The sequence below is a fragment of the Dasypus novemcinctus genome, chromosome 3 (genome assembly GCF_030445035.2).
Source record: "Dasypus novemcinctus isolate mDasNov1 chromosome 3, mDasNov1.1.hap2, whole genome shotgun sequence".
Lineage (NCBI taxonomy): Eukaryota > Metazoa > Chordata > Mammalia > Cingulata > Dasypodidae > Dasypus > Dasypus novemcinctus.
In genome coordinates, this window is record NC_080675.1 from 128487387 (window position 1) to 128505085 (window position 17699).

A 17699-nucleotide genomic window follows, 5' to 3' on the forward strand; every position below is an offset into this window, starting at 1 on the left:
ACAACTATGTGATTATATCAAATACCATCGATTGTACACTTTGGATTAATTGTATGCTTTATTAATACGTATTGATAAAATTTATTTTTTTTTTAAGTTAGCTCTTTACTGGTATACATTTACAATTTTGTTTCCAATTTATCAATATGCTACACTTTGCTTATGGTATTTTTTCCATATAGAATTATTTTATTTGTATGCATTCAGACTTATCCGATCTTTTCTTTTATGGTTTTGGATTTGGTGTTTTGCTTGAAACTGAATTTCCTACCCCAAAATTATTTTTTAATTCTCTTTTTCTCTATTTTTATAGTACCATTTTCACACTTGATTTTGCAACTAATCTGAAATTTAAGTTATCTGGTTGTTGTTGTTGTTTTTCCTCCAGTGTTGAATAAGGCATCCTTTCTCCCACTACTTCAAAATGCTACGTCTCTGTTGGTCTACTTCCAGACTTTCTGCTTTGTTCCACTAATTTATTTATGTGCCAGTTCCAAATGTTTAAATAATTGTAATTTTTAAAATAACTGGGTTTAATCCCAGTCCTATACCCATTCCCACCTTCATTGCCCTCTCTTATTCAGTGTTTCTCTGGCTACACGTCAACGTTAATTTTTTTCATTTAACTTCAGAAAGTTTTAGTAATAATCTTCAAACACATATAAAGTTTTTCTTTTCTGATACCTATATGCAATTTTTTTTGTCTAATCACTTTAATAATTCCAGAAAAATGTTAAGTAACAGGGGTACATATCAGAAATTTTAGTAATGAATGTCTCCCCAGCACGTCATTGTGAACCAAGGGACTGAAAATTGTTACCCTTTTTTAATCTTTTTCTTTCCATTCAACAATTATGAGTTTCACCAATCTCCCCCACCCCAAACTCTTTATACACTCCCCCTCCTTCCCAACCGTTTTATCCTGCTACTTCAGCACAGAATTTGCTGCCCTTCCCACCTACATGAACACTCAGATTTCCCCTCTTACCTCCAATGTCAGAGGCCACATCCCTTATCTGTGTTTTTAATCCATACCCTAAAACTTCATCTGGTACTTTGTTCATAGGTCCTTTCCATCCTTAGTTTGTTCATGAGATTGCCTAGTATACAACACTTCCCATACCGTAGGTGTTCAATAAATGTTTGGTGATAATATATTTGAATTACTTTCTCCAGAATATGTTGTCTTGGCTGGTCCCTAAGCTAGCACTTCATGACATTCTCATCCCTAAATTTAGTTTACTTAAGTAGAATTAACATTTTCTTTCCCAAGGACCAATATGACCTCTGGTTTGAAATTTTAATATGATGGAAAATGAAGCTATGTCCACACACAAACTTGACAGACTAGACCACTTTTTATTTTAAGGTTAATTGGCACAAGATTCACTAAAGAAAAACATCACTTTTATACAAGGTTGAAAATAGGAAAATACATCGACTCACAAAAAAATGGTATTTCAATATCAACTTTAAGTAAATAACTTCAAAAGAGAATATACATTATTTGTTTCAATAACTAAAGGTGGTTCTTGTGTGTGCACTGTATCATATATACATTCAATTGTATGATATGTTTAAGGCCAATGCAACCTATAGCTAATTACCCATTTGGTTCTTGAAACCTGAAATGTGAACATTTTCTTATTTTTTAACTACACAAATAGGCCACATAAACTGTACCCTGATATATAACAGTAAAATTATTTATTCCTCTGTAGTTTTATGGAAACCTTAGAAGGCACTGATGTATGACTATGACCCTGATCTTGAAAGTCTGAATCTTTTCCTTATTAGAATATGCAATTCAAATGCATAGGACTCAACGACTTCTTTAATATTTCAGAGAAGCCCCCATTTGAAGGGTAGAAATATATAAAATCTCAGTAATCGCAGTTATGTTTCTTATGGGGTTAGTAGGTAGGCAGTGGTTAAAAAAAAAAAACCTGATAGGTATACAAGAAAAAGCCATTTGAAAGTTATCATGTAAACGTACTATTTTCCATCATACTTGTGTTTTTTAAGCACAGTTCTGCTCACTTACTTACACATTTACCACCACAAACACATTATTTTTATTCTTCATTTAAATTTTAACAAGTAATAGTTCTTCCTAAATAACCATTAAGCTCTCTGAAAATTTTAATCTACTTTATTTAAGCCACTTTAATAAATAATAATTTCCCCTAAATACCTCTGAACTTAAACACCTGTCATGAGGGATATTTTAAAACCACCTTTAATTTAGTATGAAGACACTTTGGCAATGCAGAGTTACATGAACTTGGCAAGACCCAGCATATATAGTAAATGCCGATGATCTCAAAGAAAAATATAGGTTATAAAACACTTAATATTTTTCTTATATTAAACTAGACTACAAATGTCGCTGTTTAAATACAAACATCTATCTTCCATTAAATAGCAAACAGACATTTTTATGTAACTGAAAACTAATTCCTTCAATTCCACCAGTGTATTGCAAATATCAACAATACAGAGCCTGGTGGTAAAGACAGATTAGTAGTTTTACAAGCCAATTGAAACTGCTGTCTAAAGATGGCAGACTAACATTATAAATATGAAGAAAAAGAAGTTCAATATTTGCTTATCACAAATAACTTCAGCATAAGCACCAGCTAGGTTCAGGTGTGACCAGCCCATAGGTCAAGTATAAATGCATGGACAATAGTGAACTGAAGCCATAAAATATACTTCCTGGACCCTTCAATCAATCCTTCAGAGTAATGGGAATATAATAGGGAGCCAGAAGCCCACTTCAGTTGCCCATATATTAAAGCTGCTCCTGCCCCTGCCTCAAACCCTCTCCCACCAACAAAGGAGTCACAGTGAGTGTACAATTGGCTAATCTAGTTCATCCAGGTCTATAGATTGTCATAATTTGTCCCATACTCAATTATAGGGAATACTTACATAAAATTAATACTCAAAGACAGTGAACTGATATATTTGTATATTCTTGTTTAACATTCAAGTGGTTTAGATGAAATTTTAGAAATTACCTATGTAATAAGGTCTTTTTTTACTTGGATTCAAGACTCTGATGGTTTTACAATTGCATCTGAGATACTGAATGTACGACTCTGAGCCTATCTACAGTAAGGCAGATAGATGAAAGTGTCCTCAGTCATTCTTTACAATAAATGCACTCTTCTGCAGTGTATGACTGTCTGTCATGCAGTAAGATTTCATAAGGCACTCTTGGCTCTGTGAAATATTTCTCTTAACTCTGTTGCTGAATCTTAAAGAAATATTTACAGAGCTGCAGGAAATTAATTTTGAAAGTGGATGCTTTACTGATAAGTCTAGGAGGGGTGCTGAGAAGCAGTTCATACTAAGTGCTCATTAACCTGTCACTGTGCCATGTATTAACCATAGAGAAGATTACAGATATGGGCCACTTGAATTGTAGATCACCTGACTGTTCAACAGCCACATGCCCCCTTTTCCTTTTCTTCATTTAGGTGATCTGTAGAGGTGTGACCATTGGATCGTACCACTCCTTCAGGAATCCAGGATTTGTCCACACACCGTTCCATTCGCTTCATTATCAGGTCCAGAAGCATCTCAATTGCCTGGGTTATGTTTGTCCCATTAGCAGCACTAGTTTCAAAGTATGGGATTCTGGAAGACAGAGACAACTCAGATAATAACATATGGAGGAAAGGATTGTGACCTTCACCTTGGTAATTCAACTTAGAAAATAAGTAGAGTACAAATATACCAGATAATAAAAAAGCTTCACAAATATACCAGATAATAAAAAAGCTTCAGGCTATAGGTGTTGTTATACATTTTTTAGTCACTCATATTAAAAGATGTCCAATATTAATAAGATGTAATTTAGAAGTATAAATCCAGAATCAGGTAACAAATATCTGTCTTCCGATCAGAAGGATATTTACGTGCCATTTGTGACTCTTAAAGTCACATGACCAGGAATTTAGTTAACAGCCTTAAAAACTTTAAATTATTCAAAGTCTTCTGAACAGTTGGGCAAGATAGTTTTTGTTTCTACAGGAATAATGAATGCCACAGTAGAGTTCAATCCACTCCCAGCTCTTTGAGGTACCAAAGGAAAAGGGAACCACATGAAATCCACAGGGACGACTGATTTAAGATTTTCCTTCCTATCCTGTTCCATGTCTTTTGTGGGTGCCAGGAAATTATGTTCTTAAGCTAACCCATTCCTATGTATGTAAGCCTATCATATGTGGGACCCTTTTGTTATATTCAGTTAAGGGATCTTTTAATTAGATCACTTTTGATTAGATCGCTTCTGTTAAGGGCCTTTGATTAGATTGCAGGACCCAGGGTTGGTCCTAAACCTTTTACTGGAGGCTTATATAAAACTAAAGACTGAAAACAGAGACACATAGGGAAAGAGAACTGTATGCTTTTACTCTACTATGTGAGAGAGGACTCCAGGATCCCCTATAGTCTCAGAAAGACAGAGAAACCCTAAGAGGCTGGGAAAGAGGCTGGAGGCTAGAATCAACGGAGCAGCCCAAAGCTGCAGAGACTAGCCACATATCTGATTACCCACAGGAGAGGTCAAGGAGAAAGGGAGCCTGGAGGAGAAGGCAGACACCAGCTGCCATTTTGCCTTGCGGCATGGCAGAAGTCTAGGATCACCAGTGGCCGACCTTTGGTGAGAAAGACTCTCTGGTGATATCCTGACTCAGACATTTTCACAGGCCTTGGAACTTAAGATTTTACCCTAATAAATTCCTATTATAAAAGCCAGCCCATTTCTGGTTGGTAGTTTTGCATTGGCAGCCCTTAGCAAACTAAAACACTTCCTTAAGGAAATGATAAGCCCCAGAGACAGAAATTTGCCTTGTACTTAACATTTGGAAGGTGGCATAGGAAAGTCTAGCGGATAGAATTAGAAATATTTTTAGGTTCATATCATCCTGATGTTAGGTTTTAGAAGAAATTTGGGCTAGTTTACCTGAACATGTTAAATATTTTATACATTTTTTTTAAGATTTATTTATTTATGTAATTCCCCACCCCCCCCCACAGTTGTCTGTTCTCTATGTCTATTTGCTACATCTTGTTTCTTTGTCCTCTTCTGTTGTCATCAGCGGCACGGGAAGTGTGGGCAGCACCATTCCTGGGCAGGCTGCACTTTCTTTCGCACTGGGCAGCTCTCCTTACAGGGCGCACTCCTTGCGCATGGGGCTCCCCTACGCGGGGGACACCCCTTGTGCGCATCAGCACTGCGCATGGGCCAGCTCCACACGGGTCAAGGAGGCCCGGGGTTTGAACCGCGGACCTCCCATGTGGTAGACAGATGCCCTACCCATTGGGCCAAGTCCGTTTCCCTTATACATTTTTTAAAAAGCAATATAAAAATACCTCAAAGTCTAGGGCCAGGGAGGGAGGCAAGGATAAACGAAAGAATAAAATACAGTCATTAAGATTCTGAGTTCTAGAACCAAACTACCCAAACCCCTATTTCTAGCTCTGGGACCTCCACCTCCATAGCTGTAAAGGGAGTAATAGTGATTCATGGGATTGTGGCCAGAAGGAAATGAGAGAAAACATGTAAAGAGCTTAGCACAAGCCTAGCACCCAGCAAGTGCTCAATATAAACATCAATTTTTTTACAAAACTAATGTTTTTTTTCTCGTCTCAAAAAAAAATCTGCTTTTCCTAAGATTTAGTAGACAAAAATTTAGTAATCTTAGTTTAGAACTCAAGAGGATCATCCTCTTTCTAACCATAGAAAGATGGTTTTGTTCCCTCCCTCCACATGGTGGTGCTAATGTAGCATTACCAGTAAGCAGTATAGCCAAACATATAAAAAATTCTAATTGTGTTATTAGTCTGTAAATAACCATTTAGTGAGCATTTGGAGCACATGCAGACTATCAATTTTGGTACATTTTTAAAAATAGATTTTTCACAAATTTTAAAATAAAAAAATTAAATGAAAAAATGGTAAAAGCTACAAATCAATGAGAAGGATTGCAGATTTTCACTACGGTTTCTATATGCAGTTCATGTTATAGGTCAGGTTCCATATTCAGCTGGTGTCTTTTGCATTATTTATTTCCAAAAAAATGAGAAAATCCCAAATCCCACTTAGAGGCTGCCAAGAATAACACAAGTATGTGTTTGATGGCTCTGGATATTTGGCTTTAACATGTGGATCCAGATATTATGGAGACATTTCTCACTAAAGACTACTTTACATTGGATGTTAAGTATCGGGTGCTAAATGAACAAGCATTTACAGTAAAGGGCTGGACTCTTTCACATGGGAGACTGTAGCAAATGAAATCTAGATCTCTTGTTGGGTTGCACTGGGCTCCAGAAATCAGTCTTGAATGTTTAGTTACAACTTATTTGTGTGGTTTTAAAACATATTCAATGATACATCATCAGTTTATTTCTCAAATAAGGGAAGACTGTCACCAAGCTCGCAAAGAATCAAACTATTAGAGACCAAGCTATTCATACCACACTTAGTTTACTTCAGACTATGTAGGATAAATAAGCATTCTACTGAACTAAGCCACTTGAAATCCCAGAAATGAACTGTGCTGATATTAATGTCAAAAAATAAATATTTTTAACTGATCTTTCAATGACTCATGAGGAACTTCCTCATCAATAGCCAGCAGCCTTCAACGGGAAAAAGTAAATTCTTATATTTATTGCCTATTTCTTTACACAGCCCATGAAATACATCCTTTCAGTTGCTGTGCTTTGATCATATTCACAATTTTCTTTATTTCCCTCAACTCTGAATCAAGAACAAAAGGCTTATTATAACCACCAACTTCCCTCTGTGAATAAAGCAGAGTGTGGGAAGGCATTTAGATATAACCACTTTTACTCACAAAGTTCTTGCCTACTCACTTGGGGCTGGATTTCCCTCAGCACCAATTCCAGTTCTTTTCCCAGTCTACATCACAGCTATGTAATTAACTGTGCAGGAAACAAAAACCTCCTCCTCTCTTTAGCATAATTTCCCAGTGATAAGTCATGAACACATTTCCCTCACTATGAACAGCACATGTAGACAACTGGTTCATATTCTGTGCATAAAAGGTTTTGTCCAACTATATGTTCAAGGAAACTATCTGCTAGCATGCATATCTCAGAGTAGCATCTACACCAGTGGGTTTCAAATGCCGACCTGAACCAGCAGTGACATCTGTGAATTAGTTAGAAATGTATATTTCTGGGCTCCCCCAAGACCTACTAAATCAGAAACTCTGTGGTGGGACCCAAAAATAAGATGCCTCTAATAGCATCATCTAAGAAAGGAATGTTGCCAAAGCTATTTTCTGCTTTCCCTTCTAATATATTTATTATTGATTTTTTAAGCTATTTTTTAACGTGTCTCAGCAACAGTGTGAACATAATCGTTTTGTCAGTGAGGATTGTCAGTTTGAACAAGTTTGTTTTGGTCTCTTCTCTGACATTAATGACAATATTATTCAATATAACATACTAGAAAGCATTACTTTGCACTTGTTCTAGAAAAACATGATTGGCAGATATCATTGTGTTGTGTTAGAAAGTGACTAAGAGCTTCAAGCAACAATTTAACCAAGTTTCATAGCAAAAACAAAAACAAAAACAAAGCATGGGGAAATACGGGAAATGGATTCTTAGTCTACTAATAGACATTTTCTGATATTCATCATTATCCATCCTACTCATCCTTTCCATTTTTGGCTGCTTGGGTGAAGGCCTCATTTTCAGTTACTTGTCCCAGCACACACAAATATGTTCATGTTTTCTTTTTTTTTTTTTTTTTTTTTTAAGATTTATTTTCCCTTTTTTCTCTCTCCCCCCCCCCCCCCCACACCCTGCTGGTTTTTGTTTTTTTTTTTTTAATATTTATTTATTATTATTATTTTTTAATTACATTAAAAAATATATGAGGTCCCATTCAACCCCACCGCCCCCGCCCCCCACTCCCCCCACAGCAACACTCCCTCCCATCATCGTGATACATCCATTGCACCCGGTAAGTTCATCTCTGAACATCACTGCACCCCATAGTCAATAGTCCACATCATAGCCCAGACTCTCTCACGTTCCATCCAGTGGGCCCTGGGGGGATCTACAGTGTCCCGTAATTGTCCGTGAAGCACTATCCAGGACAACTCCACGTCCCGAAAACGCCTCCACATCTCATCTCTTCCTCCCGTTCCCCACACCCAGCAGCCCCCATGGCTACCGTTCCCACACCCATTCCACATTTTCTCTGTGGACATTGGATTGGTTGTGTCCATTGCACACCTATGTCAAGTGAGGGCTTAGATTCCACATGGGTACTGGATGCACTCTTCCCGCTTCTAGTTGTAGACACTCTAGGCTCCATGTTGTGGTGGTTGACCTTCTTCAACTCCATGTTAGCTGAGTGGAGTAAGTCCAATAAGTCAAAGTGTAGGAGCTGAAGTCTGTTGAGGCTCTGGGCCTGGGTGTCATATTATCAGTCCAGAGATTCAAATCCCCTACATATATCTTAAACCCAGCACCAACTACAATTCCAATAAAGTAGCATGCAAGTCTTGTGAAAAGAGATCCCCTCTGAGTCCATTTCCATCATGCAGAAACACCAGATCCAAAGAAGGGCCATCTGTCATGGCAGTGAACCCCTTCTGCCATGACCATAGAACCCGTGGGTCTCTTTATCCCTCAAAAGAACCAATACCTGGGGTTGTATCTACCTTATCTGTCTCTTAGACTCTGTTCAGTTGTACATAGGGCTATTCCTTCTGACAACCTCCAGACTCTTTTTTAGAGACTCACAGCCTTATAATCTCATTTCTCTTTTCCATTTCCCCCTTACATTAGGTCAAACCGCTTCCCGAAGTCATGTTATTATATGTAGATAGGTATATTCTGCTGTTCCGCATTGAATCTTTAATTCAAGGTCATTTTCTAGTTGCTTCTTCAGCTAGTATGTGGTAGTGATCCCTCGGTGCCAGGGAGGCTCATCCCCGGGTGTCGTGTCCCACGCTGGGGGGAATGCATCACATCTACACGCTGAGTTTGGCTGTGAGAGTGGCCACATTTGAGTAACATGAAGGCTGTCAGGAGGAAACCCCCAGGCACAATGCTACTCTAGGCCTTGTTCTTATTGCAGGTGCATAGGCTCAAAAGTGTAGCCATTAGTATCAAGAGCCCACTGTTGGGCCCTCCTTCCTTCCTGGTTCTTGCCGTTGCACCTGGAGGATTGCCGCTGCTCTCCCAGGGCCCACAACAGTGACCCCCCGGCCAGGAGCCCAGTACCCCCCCAGCTGTTGTTTTTAATTGTTTCCACTATGAGTATATATAGATATTACCATATACCCTGGGCATATGCCCTGTATAACTCCCTGTCAACCATATATATCCTGTCAATAACATCCCATATCAGTATTCCTCCGCTGCCATTGTTGAACCACTCTGTGATCCAAAACTTCCCGTAAAGTGAATCCCAACATAATGTCAGCTTCAGAAGAGTCTTAGATCACCAAAATTCATATATACAATATACAGTATTTCCCCAGATCCACCATAAAACCTTTTCCCTTCCACAGCAATAATCTTTTAACTTATTCATATCATATTTCCTGAAACTGATGTACAGATTCCGAAACTATAGTTTTCAAACAAGGTAACATTTGTGCTTACTATGTGGTCCATACTTTAGGTTGTACAGTTTTCTAAATTTTTTAGTTATCCTATGTTTTGTCTTATGGTTTTCATTATTAGTCTGTCATCCCCTATATGTTTTTGGTGTAATATTAGCTGTTTTATATTCATCCTCGTGTACTCTCACATAACTCCTCTTTTGCCCCCTTATTTACCTTTGTTCCATCCATTGCACGTCCATTTTCCCCTCCCCTTAGGGCCCACAACGCCTGCCAATCTAATGCCCTGGGAGCCGTCCTTTCTCACGAGAGATACAGTTCTCTCTATTCGACGGCATTAGTCTTCCCCAGGATATGGGTCCACCCCACCCAATGGTAGAACCCACCTTGGCAAAATGAGCCTTCAGCTATTCCCTCCGGAGTCCTCCCGCATCAGACCATACCCCCTGAGCGTCCTAACCAGGTAACCCTCCTACTTATACTTTGATACGTTTTACTCAACATTTAGTTCTCAATGAACTTCTGGCACTCTCCCATGTTTGTATGTTGCCCCTCCCTCCCACCTATTTCTTGGACCATATTACCCCTCTTCCCATCCCCAGCCCCCCTCAAACCCAGAAAACCCCACCCGAAGGTAACCCCTTGCCCCCATTTTGTCCCTTCTTTGTGCTCATACTTACCCCCAGCTCATCACAGATTCCACCCCTACAGACATTAACTCACATCCTTCCTCCACCCCCCGATTTCCAGTAAGCCACTTTTCCAGACTCTAGCTCTCTGAGGCAGTTAACTTATTTCATATCATTGAGGTCATATAGTATTTGTCCTTCAATGCCTGGGTTGCTTCACTCAACATAAGATTCTCAAGGTTCATCCATGTTATCACGTCCGATTGTAGTGTATTGGTTCTTACAGCTGAGTAGTATTCCATTGTGTGTATATACCACATTTTATTGATCCACTCATCTGTTGATGGACTTTTGGATTGATTCCAACTTTTGGCGATGGTGAACAATGCTGCTGTGAACATTGGTGTACATATATCGGTTTGTGTCCTTGTTTTCAGATCTGATGGGTATATACCCAGCAGTGGTATTGCTGGGTCATATGGCAAATCTATGGATAATTTTTTGAGAAACTGCCAAACTGTCCTCCAGAATGGTTGGATCCTTCTGCATTCCCACCAGCAATGGATGAGTGTTCCCCTTTCTTCACATCCTCTCCAGCATTTGTATTCTACTGTTTTTTTCATGGCTGCCAATCTTATGGGAATAAGATGGTATCTCATTGTAGTTTTGATTTGCATTTCCCTGATAGCTAGGGATTTGGAGCATTTTTTCATGTGCTTTTTAGCCATTTGTATATCTTCTTTAGAGAAGTGTCTGTTTAAATCTTTTTCCCATTTTTTAAATGGGTTGTTTATCTTTTTGTTTTCGAGATCTATGAGTTCTTTATATATGCAAGTTATAAGTCTCTTATCAGATATATGGTTGCCAAATATTTTCTCCCATTGTGTGGGTTCCCTTTTTACTTTCTTGACAAACTCCTTTGAGGTGCAGAAGGCTTTAATTTTGAGGTAGTCCCATTTATCTATTTGTTCTTTTGCTGCTCGTGCTTTTGGTGTGATATTCATGAAGCCATTTCCTATTACAAGGTCCTGTAGATGTTTCCCTACACTGCTTTCCAAGGTCTTTATGGTCTTGGCTCTTATATTTAGGTCTTTGATCCATCTTGAGTTGATCTTTGTATAAGGTGTGAGATGGTAATCCTCTTTCATTCTTCTATATATAGCTATCCAGTTCTCCAGGCACCATTTGTTGAATAGGCCATTCTCTCCCAGTTGAGAGGGTTTGGTGGCTTTATCGAATATTATATGGCTATATACATGAGGTTCTATATCTGAACTTTCAATTCGATTCCATTGGTCTGTGTGTCTCTCCTTATGCCAGTACCATGCTGTTTTCACTACTGTAGCTTTGTAGTATGTTTTGAAGTCAGGAAGTGTGATTCCTCCTATTTCGTTTTTCTTTTTCAATATGTCTTTGGCTATTCGGGGCCTCTTTTTATTCCAAATAAATTTCATAGTTAGTTTTTCTAGTTCCTTAAAGAAGGCTGTGTTGATTTTTATTGGGATTGCATTGAATGTGTAGATCAGTTTTGGTAGGATAGACATCTTAATAATATTCAGTCTTCCTATCCATGAACAGGGAATATTCTTCCATTTATTTAGGTCTTCTTTGATTTCCTTGAACAATCTTGTATAGTTCTCGATGTATAAGTTTTTTACCTCTTTAGTTAAATTTATTCCTAAGTATTTGATTTTTTTATTTACTATTGTGAATGGTATTTGTTTCTTGATTTCCTCCTGATCTTGCTCATTATTGGTGTATAGAAATGCTACTGATTTTTGCGCATTGATCTTATAACCTGCGACTTTGCTAAACTCATTTATGAGTTCTAGGAGCTTTGTTGTAGATCTCTCAGGGTTTTCTATATATAGGATCATGTCATCTGCAAATAATGAAATTTTGACTTCTTCCCTTCCAATTTGAATGCCTTTTATATCTGGTTCTTGTCTCAGTGCTCGAGCCAGTACTTCCAAGACAATGTTAAATAGGAGCGGAGACAATGGGCATCCTTGTCTTGTTCCTGATTTTAGAGGGAAGGATTTCAGGATTTCGCCATTGTAAACAATGTTGGCTTTAGGTTTTTCATATATACTCTTTATCATGTTCAAAAAGTTTCCTTGTATTCCGATCTTTTGGAGTGTTTTTATCAGGAAGGGGTGCTGTATTTTGTCAAATGCCTTTTCTGCATCTATAGATATAATCATGTGGTTTTTTTCTCTCAATCTGTTTATATGGTGTATTACATTGATTGATTTTCTTATGTTGAACCATCCTTGCATACCTGGAATAAATCCCACTTGGTTATGGTGTATAATTCGTTTAATGTGTTGTTGAATACGATTAGCAAGTATTTTGTTAAGTATTTTTGCGTCTAGGTTCATTAGAGAAATTGGTCTGTAATTTTCCTTTCTTGTGGTGTCTTTGTTTGGCTTTGGTACTAGGGTAATGTTGGCATCATAGAAGGAATTAGGCAGTGTTCCTTCTGTTTCGATTTTTTGGAATAGTTTCAACAGGATTGGTGTTAGTTCTTTCCGGAATGTTTTGTAGAATTCACCTGTGAAGCCGTCTGGCCCTGGGCTCTTCTTAGTTGGGAGATTTTTAATGACTGATTGTAACTCTTTGCTTGTGATTGGTTTGTTAAGATCATCAATTTCTTCTTTCGTCAGTATGGGCTGCTTATGTATTTCTAGGAATTTGTCCATTTCCTCTAAATTGTCATTTTTGTTGGAATATAGTTTTTCAAAGTATCCTCTTATGATAGTCTTTATTTCTGTGGGGTCAGTGGTGATTTCACCTTTCTCATTTCTTATTTTGTGTATTTGCATCTTTTCTCTTTTTTTCTTTGTTAGTCTCGCTAAAGGTTTGTCAATTTTGTTGATCTTCTCAAAAAACCAGCTCTTGGTCTTGTTTATTTTTTCAAGTGCTTTCTTATTTTCTATTTCATTTAGTTCTGCTCTTATCTTTGTTATTTCCTTCCTTCTTCTTCCTGTTGGGTTACTTTGTTGTTGTTTTTCTAATTCCTTCAAATGTGCAGTTAATTCTTCAATTTCTGCTCTTTCTTCTTTTTTGATATATGAATTTATGGCTATAAATTTCCCTCTCAGTACCGCTTTTGCTGCATCCCATAAATTTTGGTATGTTGTGTTATCATTATCATTTGTTTCAAGGTAGTCATTGATTTCTTTTGAGATTTCCTCTTTGACCCACTGTTTTTCTAAGAGTGTGCTGTTTAATTTCCAAATTGTCGTGTGAAGTCTGGGTCTCTGTCCCTTGCAAATTTCCAGCTTGACTCCACTGTGGTCAGAGATATTGTTTTGTATGATTTCGATCTTTCTGAATTCATTAAGCCTTTCTTTGTGGCCTAGCATATGGTCAATCTTGGAGAATGTTCCATGTGCACTTGAGAAAAATGTATATCCTGCTGTGTTTGGGTGTAATGATCTATATATGTCTATTAGATCCAGCTCTTCTAATATACTGTTCAAATGTTTTGTTTCTTTAGTGATTCTCTTTTGAGATGTTCTGTCCAGAGTTGATAGTGGTGTATTAAAATCCCCCACTATAATTGTAGATGCATCTATTCTTTCACTTAGTTTTTCCAGCGTTTGCCTCACATATTTAGAGGCGCCCTTGTTAGGAGCATAAATATTTATGATTGTTCGATCTTCTTGACAAATTGTCCCTTTCACTAAAATATAGTATCCTTCTTTGTCTCTCACAATTGTTTCGCATTTAAAGTCTATTTTGTCTGATATTAATATAGCTACTCCTGCCTTTTTTTTGGTTGTTGTTTGCTTGTATGATTGTTTTCCAGCCATTCACTTTCAACCTCCATGAGTCTCTGGGTCTAAGATGTGTCTCTTGTAGGCAGCATATAGATGGGTCGTATTTCCTTATCCAGTGTCCCAGTCTGAATCTTTTGATAGGTGAGTTTAATCCATTGACATTCAGTGTTATTACGTTTAGAGAGTTATTTATGGTAGCCATATTTTGGTTGGATTTGTGTTTGTTATATTTTGTTTGTATTATTTTATTTTCCCCTTCTATTTTTGTCTTTCTTGTTGCTTTTACACTCTCCTCCATCTCTGACTGTCCTGTTTTTTCCTTTCTTCCTGCAGAATTCCCTTAAGAATTTCTTGAAGGGGAGGTTTCTTGTTGATATACTCTTTCAGTTTCTGTTTATCTGTGAATATTTTGAACTCTCCATCATTTTTGAATGCTAGTTTAGCTGGATAGAGTATTCTTGGTTGGAAATTTTTTTCCTTTAGTACCTTGACTATATCATACCACTGCCTTCTTGCCTCCATCGTTTCAGATGAGAAATCAGCACTTAATCTTATGGAGTTTCCCTTGTATGTGATGGTTTTCTTTTCTCTTGCTGCTTTTAGAATTTTTTCTTTGTCTTGAGCATTGGATAATTTTACAAGTATATGTCTTGGGGTGGGCCTGTTGGGGTTTATGACCAGTGGAGTGCGCTGTGCTTCTTGGATATGTACATCTGTCTCTTTCAGTAGATTTGGGAAGTTTTCATTCATTATTTCCTGCAACACTCCTTCTGACCCCTTTCCCTTCTCTTCTCCTTCTGGAATGCCTATAATACGTATGTTTGAGCGTTTTGCGTTATCATTCAGGTCCCTAAGTCCTATCTGGATTTTTTCTACCTTTTTATTGACCACTTCTACTATCTGTTTGATTTCCAATGCACTGTCTTCCACATCACTAATTCTCTGCTCTGCCTCTTCTAGTCTGCTGATATTTGCTGCAAGTGTATTTTTGATTTCTTGAATTGTGGTGTTCATTTCCATCATATCTGTTATTTTTTTGCGCATGTCTGCAATTTCCCCTCCGAGTGTTGTCTTCACGCTGTTAACCTCTTTCATTACTTCATCAAATTTGTTGGTGATAAATGTTCTGAGATCTTTCATTGCTTGTGCGAAGTCCTGCCCCCCTTCCTGATTTTCAGTTTGTTGATTGGATTCAGCCATGTTTTCCTGATTACTGGTTTGGTTTGTAGATTTTTGTTGCTGTCTTGTCAACATTTTTTCTTGATGGGTTTAATCAGTTCCTTAGCTTCTTTGTCTAGTTCTTTGTCTAGTCTTGGAGATTAATTAGCTGTTGTTTTTGCGTAAGTGTTATATCTTCTCTTTGTCACTTTGTTCTTCTTATTCCAATTTCTTATTGCTAGTTAAGCTCACTTTAAAGGAAAGTATTAGTGCTGGGGAAAGTCAATTGTGTAAGGAAGGAAAAAGTGTGAAGTAGTATTGGTGATATATGTTTACAAAGCAACAATATGAGTTCTGGGAGGATGGAGGTTAGATCATGTAAATTGTGTAGAGTTATAGTAGTAGGAAAGTACCTATAATGAGGTAGACGACTGAATATGGGAGGAATGTGGTACGTACTAAGAGGCTATTGTTTTTTTGAGAGAGGGAAAGAGAAAAGAAAGGTAATAGTTTCAGGGACGAATACCAGATGGAAAACTAAACAAAGGTATTAGAAATTAAGAGTTAGACACTTTGTGGATCAAAGAAAGGGAGATGGAATATAGGAGAGATAGCAGATGGTGGAGGATATCAAGTTGTAGGGGAAAGGGGATAGTGTAGATAGGCTAAATCTATTCACAGAGAAATGAGGCAGTGGAGGGTGAGGAAACCCAGCAAATGTGAGGTATTTCCTGTAGGACCTATTGTATTGTTAAGGTAAAATAGTATAAGGAGAATATTGGGGACAAGAAAGAGAGGATTGAAAAAAAAAAAAAAGAACAACAAGAACAACAACAACAACAAAAAATAAAAAATAAAAAATAACCAAAGAACAGAAACCCCGCCGCCAGGCTCGGTTGGGCTCAGCTGGGCTCCGGTCCCCCGCCCGCCGCCCGCCGCGGCTCGGCTGGGCTCGGCTGGGCTCGGCCGGGCTCGGCTTTCCCGCCCGCCGCCCGTCGCGGCGCAGCGCGGCTCGGCTCTCCCTCTCGCGGAGCGGCGCGGCTCTCCCGCTCGCCGCCCGGCGTGGCGCGGCTGGGCTCGGCCGAGCTCAGCCGGGCTCCGCCCCCCCGCCCGCCGCGGCTCAGCCGGGCTCGGCCGGAATCGGCTACCCTGGCCGCCGCCCGCCGGGGCTCCGCGCGGTGCTAGCTGCCTCGGCTCCGCCTACCCAAGGAGGGAATCCTCCACACGTAGCTGGGATCTCCGTGTATATTTCACAGATGGATCCTCTCTGTTACCTTCCCTCCAAATCGATGTCCAGACACCTCCGGACCAGGAAAAATCCCGAAACAGCCAGTCCCAAAGAGTCTCCGACGCCTCCCAACCAATTCCCCCCAGGAGCTAGTAACCGGGAAGTTCACTCAGCCGCCATCTTGCCTCCCCCTCCTGAAAAGTCCCAATTTATATCTTATAGACCAGTCCTTTCCATTACCTTCCCACCAAATCGATGTCCAGACACTTCCTGCCCTGAAAAAATCCTGAAAAAGCCTGGTCCCGGAGAACCTCCAGCGGTGCCCAGCTGCCTCTTCCCAGGAGAGACGGCAAGGCAAGCTCACTCAGCCACCATCTTGCCGGAAGTCCCATGTTCATGTTTTCAATGTAACCTGTTCTTATTTAGATTTACAGAACTTTTTAATCATAGTCTTTCATGTTACCATGTTCATCTCTAAATGTGTATTTCAGTAAACCACTTTTGATCTGATGATCCATTTGTACAAACTAAGGATTAAAGGGAGCACAATCACCAAAAACGCAAATTTAGCAGACAACTTACACATGATATGAAAATACACAGTAAACTGCATCCTGTTTTCTGATTGTTAGCATGTGGATGAACTCACCCAACTCACCTTTTAGTGCATATGAAACCAATGAGAACGTGATGATTAAGAATGAAACAAGATTCCTGTGGAAATAGTCATTGAACTTTCTATTTCAAATTTGTGAAATGTATACGAACCAACTTACTTCATTTTTCCTCTGAAACTGCCAAACAGCCCAAAGAACCATACTTTATGCCTCCTAAAGACTAAGGGAATTCTGTTTCCACCCTCTTGCTTTTCTTTTCTAACAGTTTCAACTATTTTTATCTGCTAATCCCTTCCTTTCTCACTTTAACTCAATTAAAAAACTATAGTTTGAACCCCTCCCTCTGAAATACTCTGCACACTCTGTGGGCTGGGCACAAATGAAAGTCAGTCCCTTCATTCCTTGATTCCCAATATGACAGAAGGCAATATGATACTAGGTAGGATGTGGACAGAAGAAGCAAGCCAAGGGCTAAAGAAGCCCAAAGGGGAAAGGAGTCAATCTTGACTCTCCAGTATTTCAGAATATCCTTGTTTGATTTAGCTAACTCCCCTTGTTGTTCTATTTTTTTGTTTTGGTTTGGGTTTTTTGAGTTTTGTTTTTGTTTGGGTTTTTTTTTTTTTTTTTTTTTTGCTTTTTGTCTTTACTGACAT

At 38.8% G+C, this 17699-nt stretch overlaps 1 protein-coding gene across 4 annotated transcripts in view; it reads right to left on the bottom strand.

The window, feature by feature from the left end:
* Positions 1-1339: 1339 nt before the first annotated feature.
* RAB27A (RAB27A, member RAS oncogene family) overlaps positions 1340-17699 on the bottom strand; it is an 81350-nt gene continuing 64990 nt past the window's right edge. For all 4 annotated transcript variants that reach the window (XM_058294231.1, XM_012529976.4, XM_012529977.4 and 1 more), the window contains one exon: positions 1340-3645. In XM_058294231.1, coding sequence (XP_058150214.1) covers positions 3447-3645 — 199 coding nt within the window. In that variant the 3' untranslated portion in view covers positions 1340-3446. The remainder of the gene's footprint in view (positions 3646-17699) is intronic.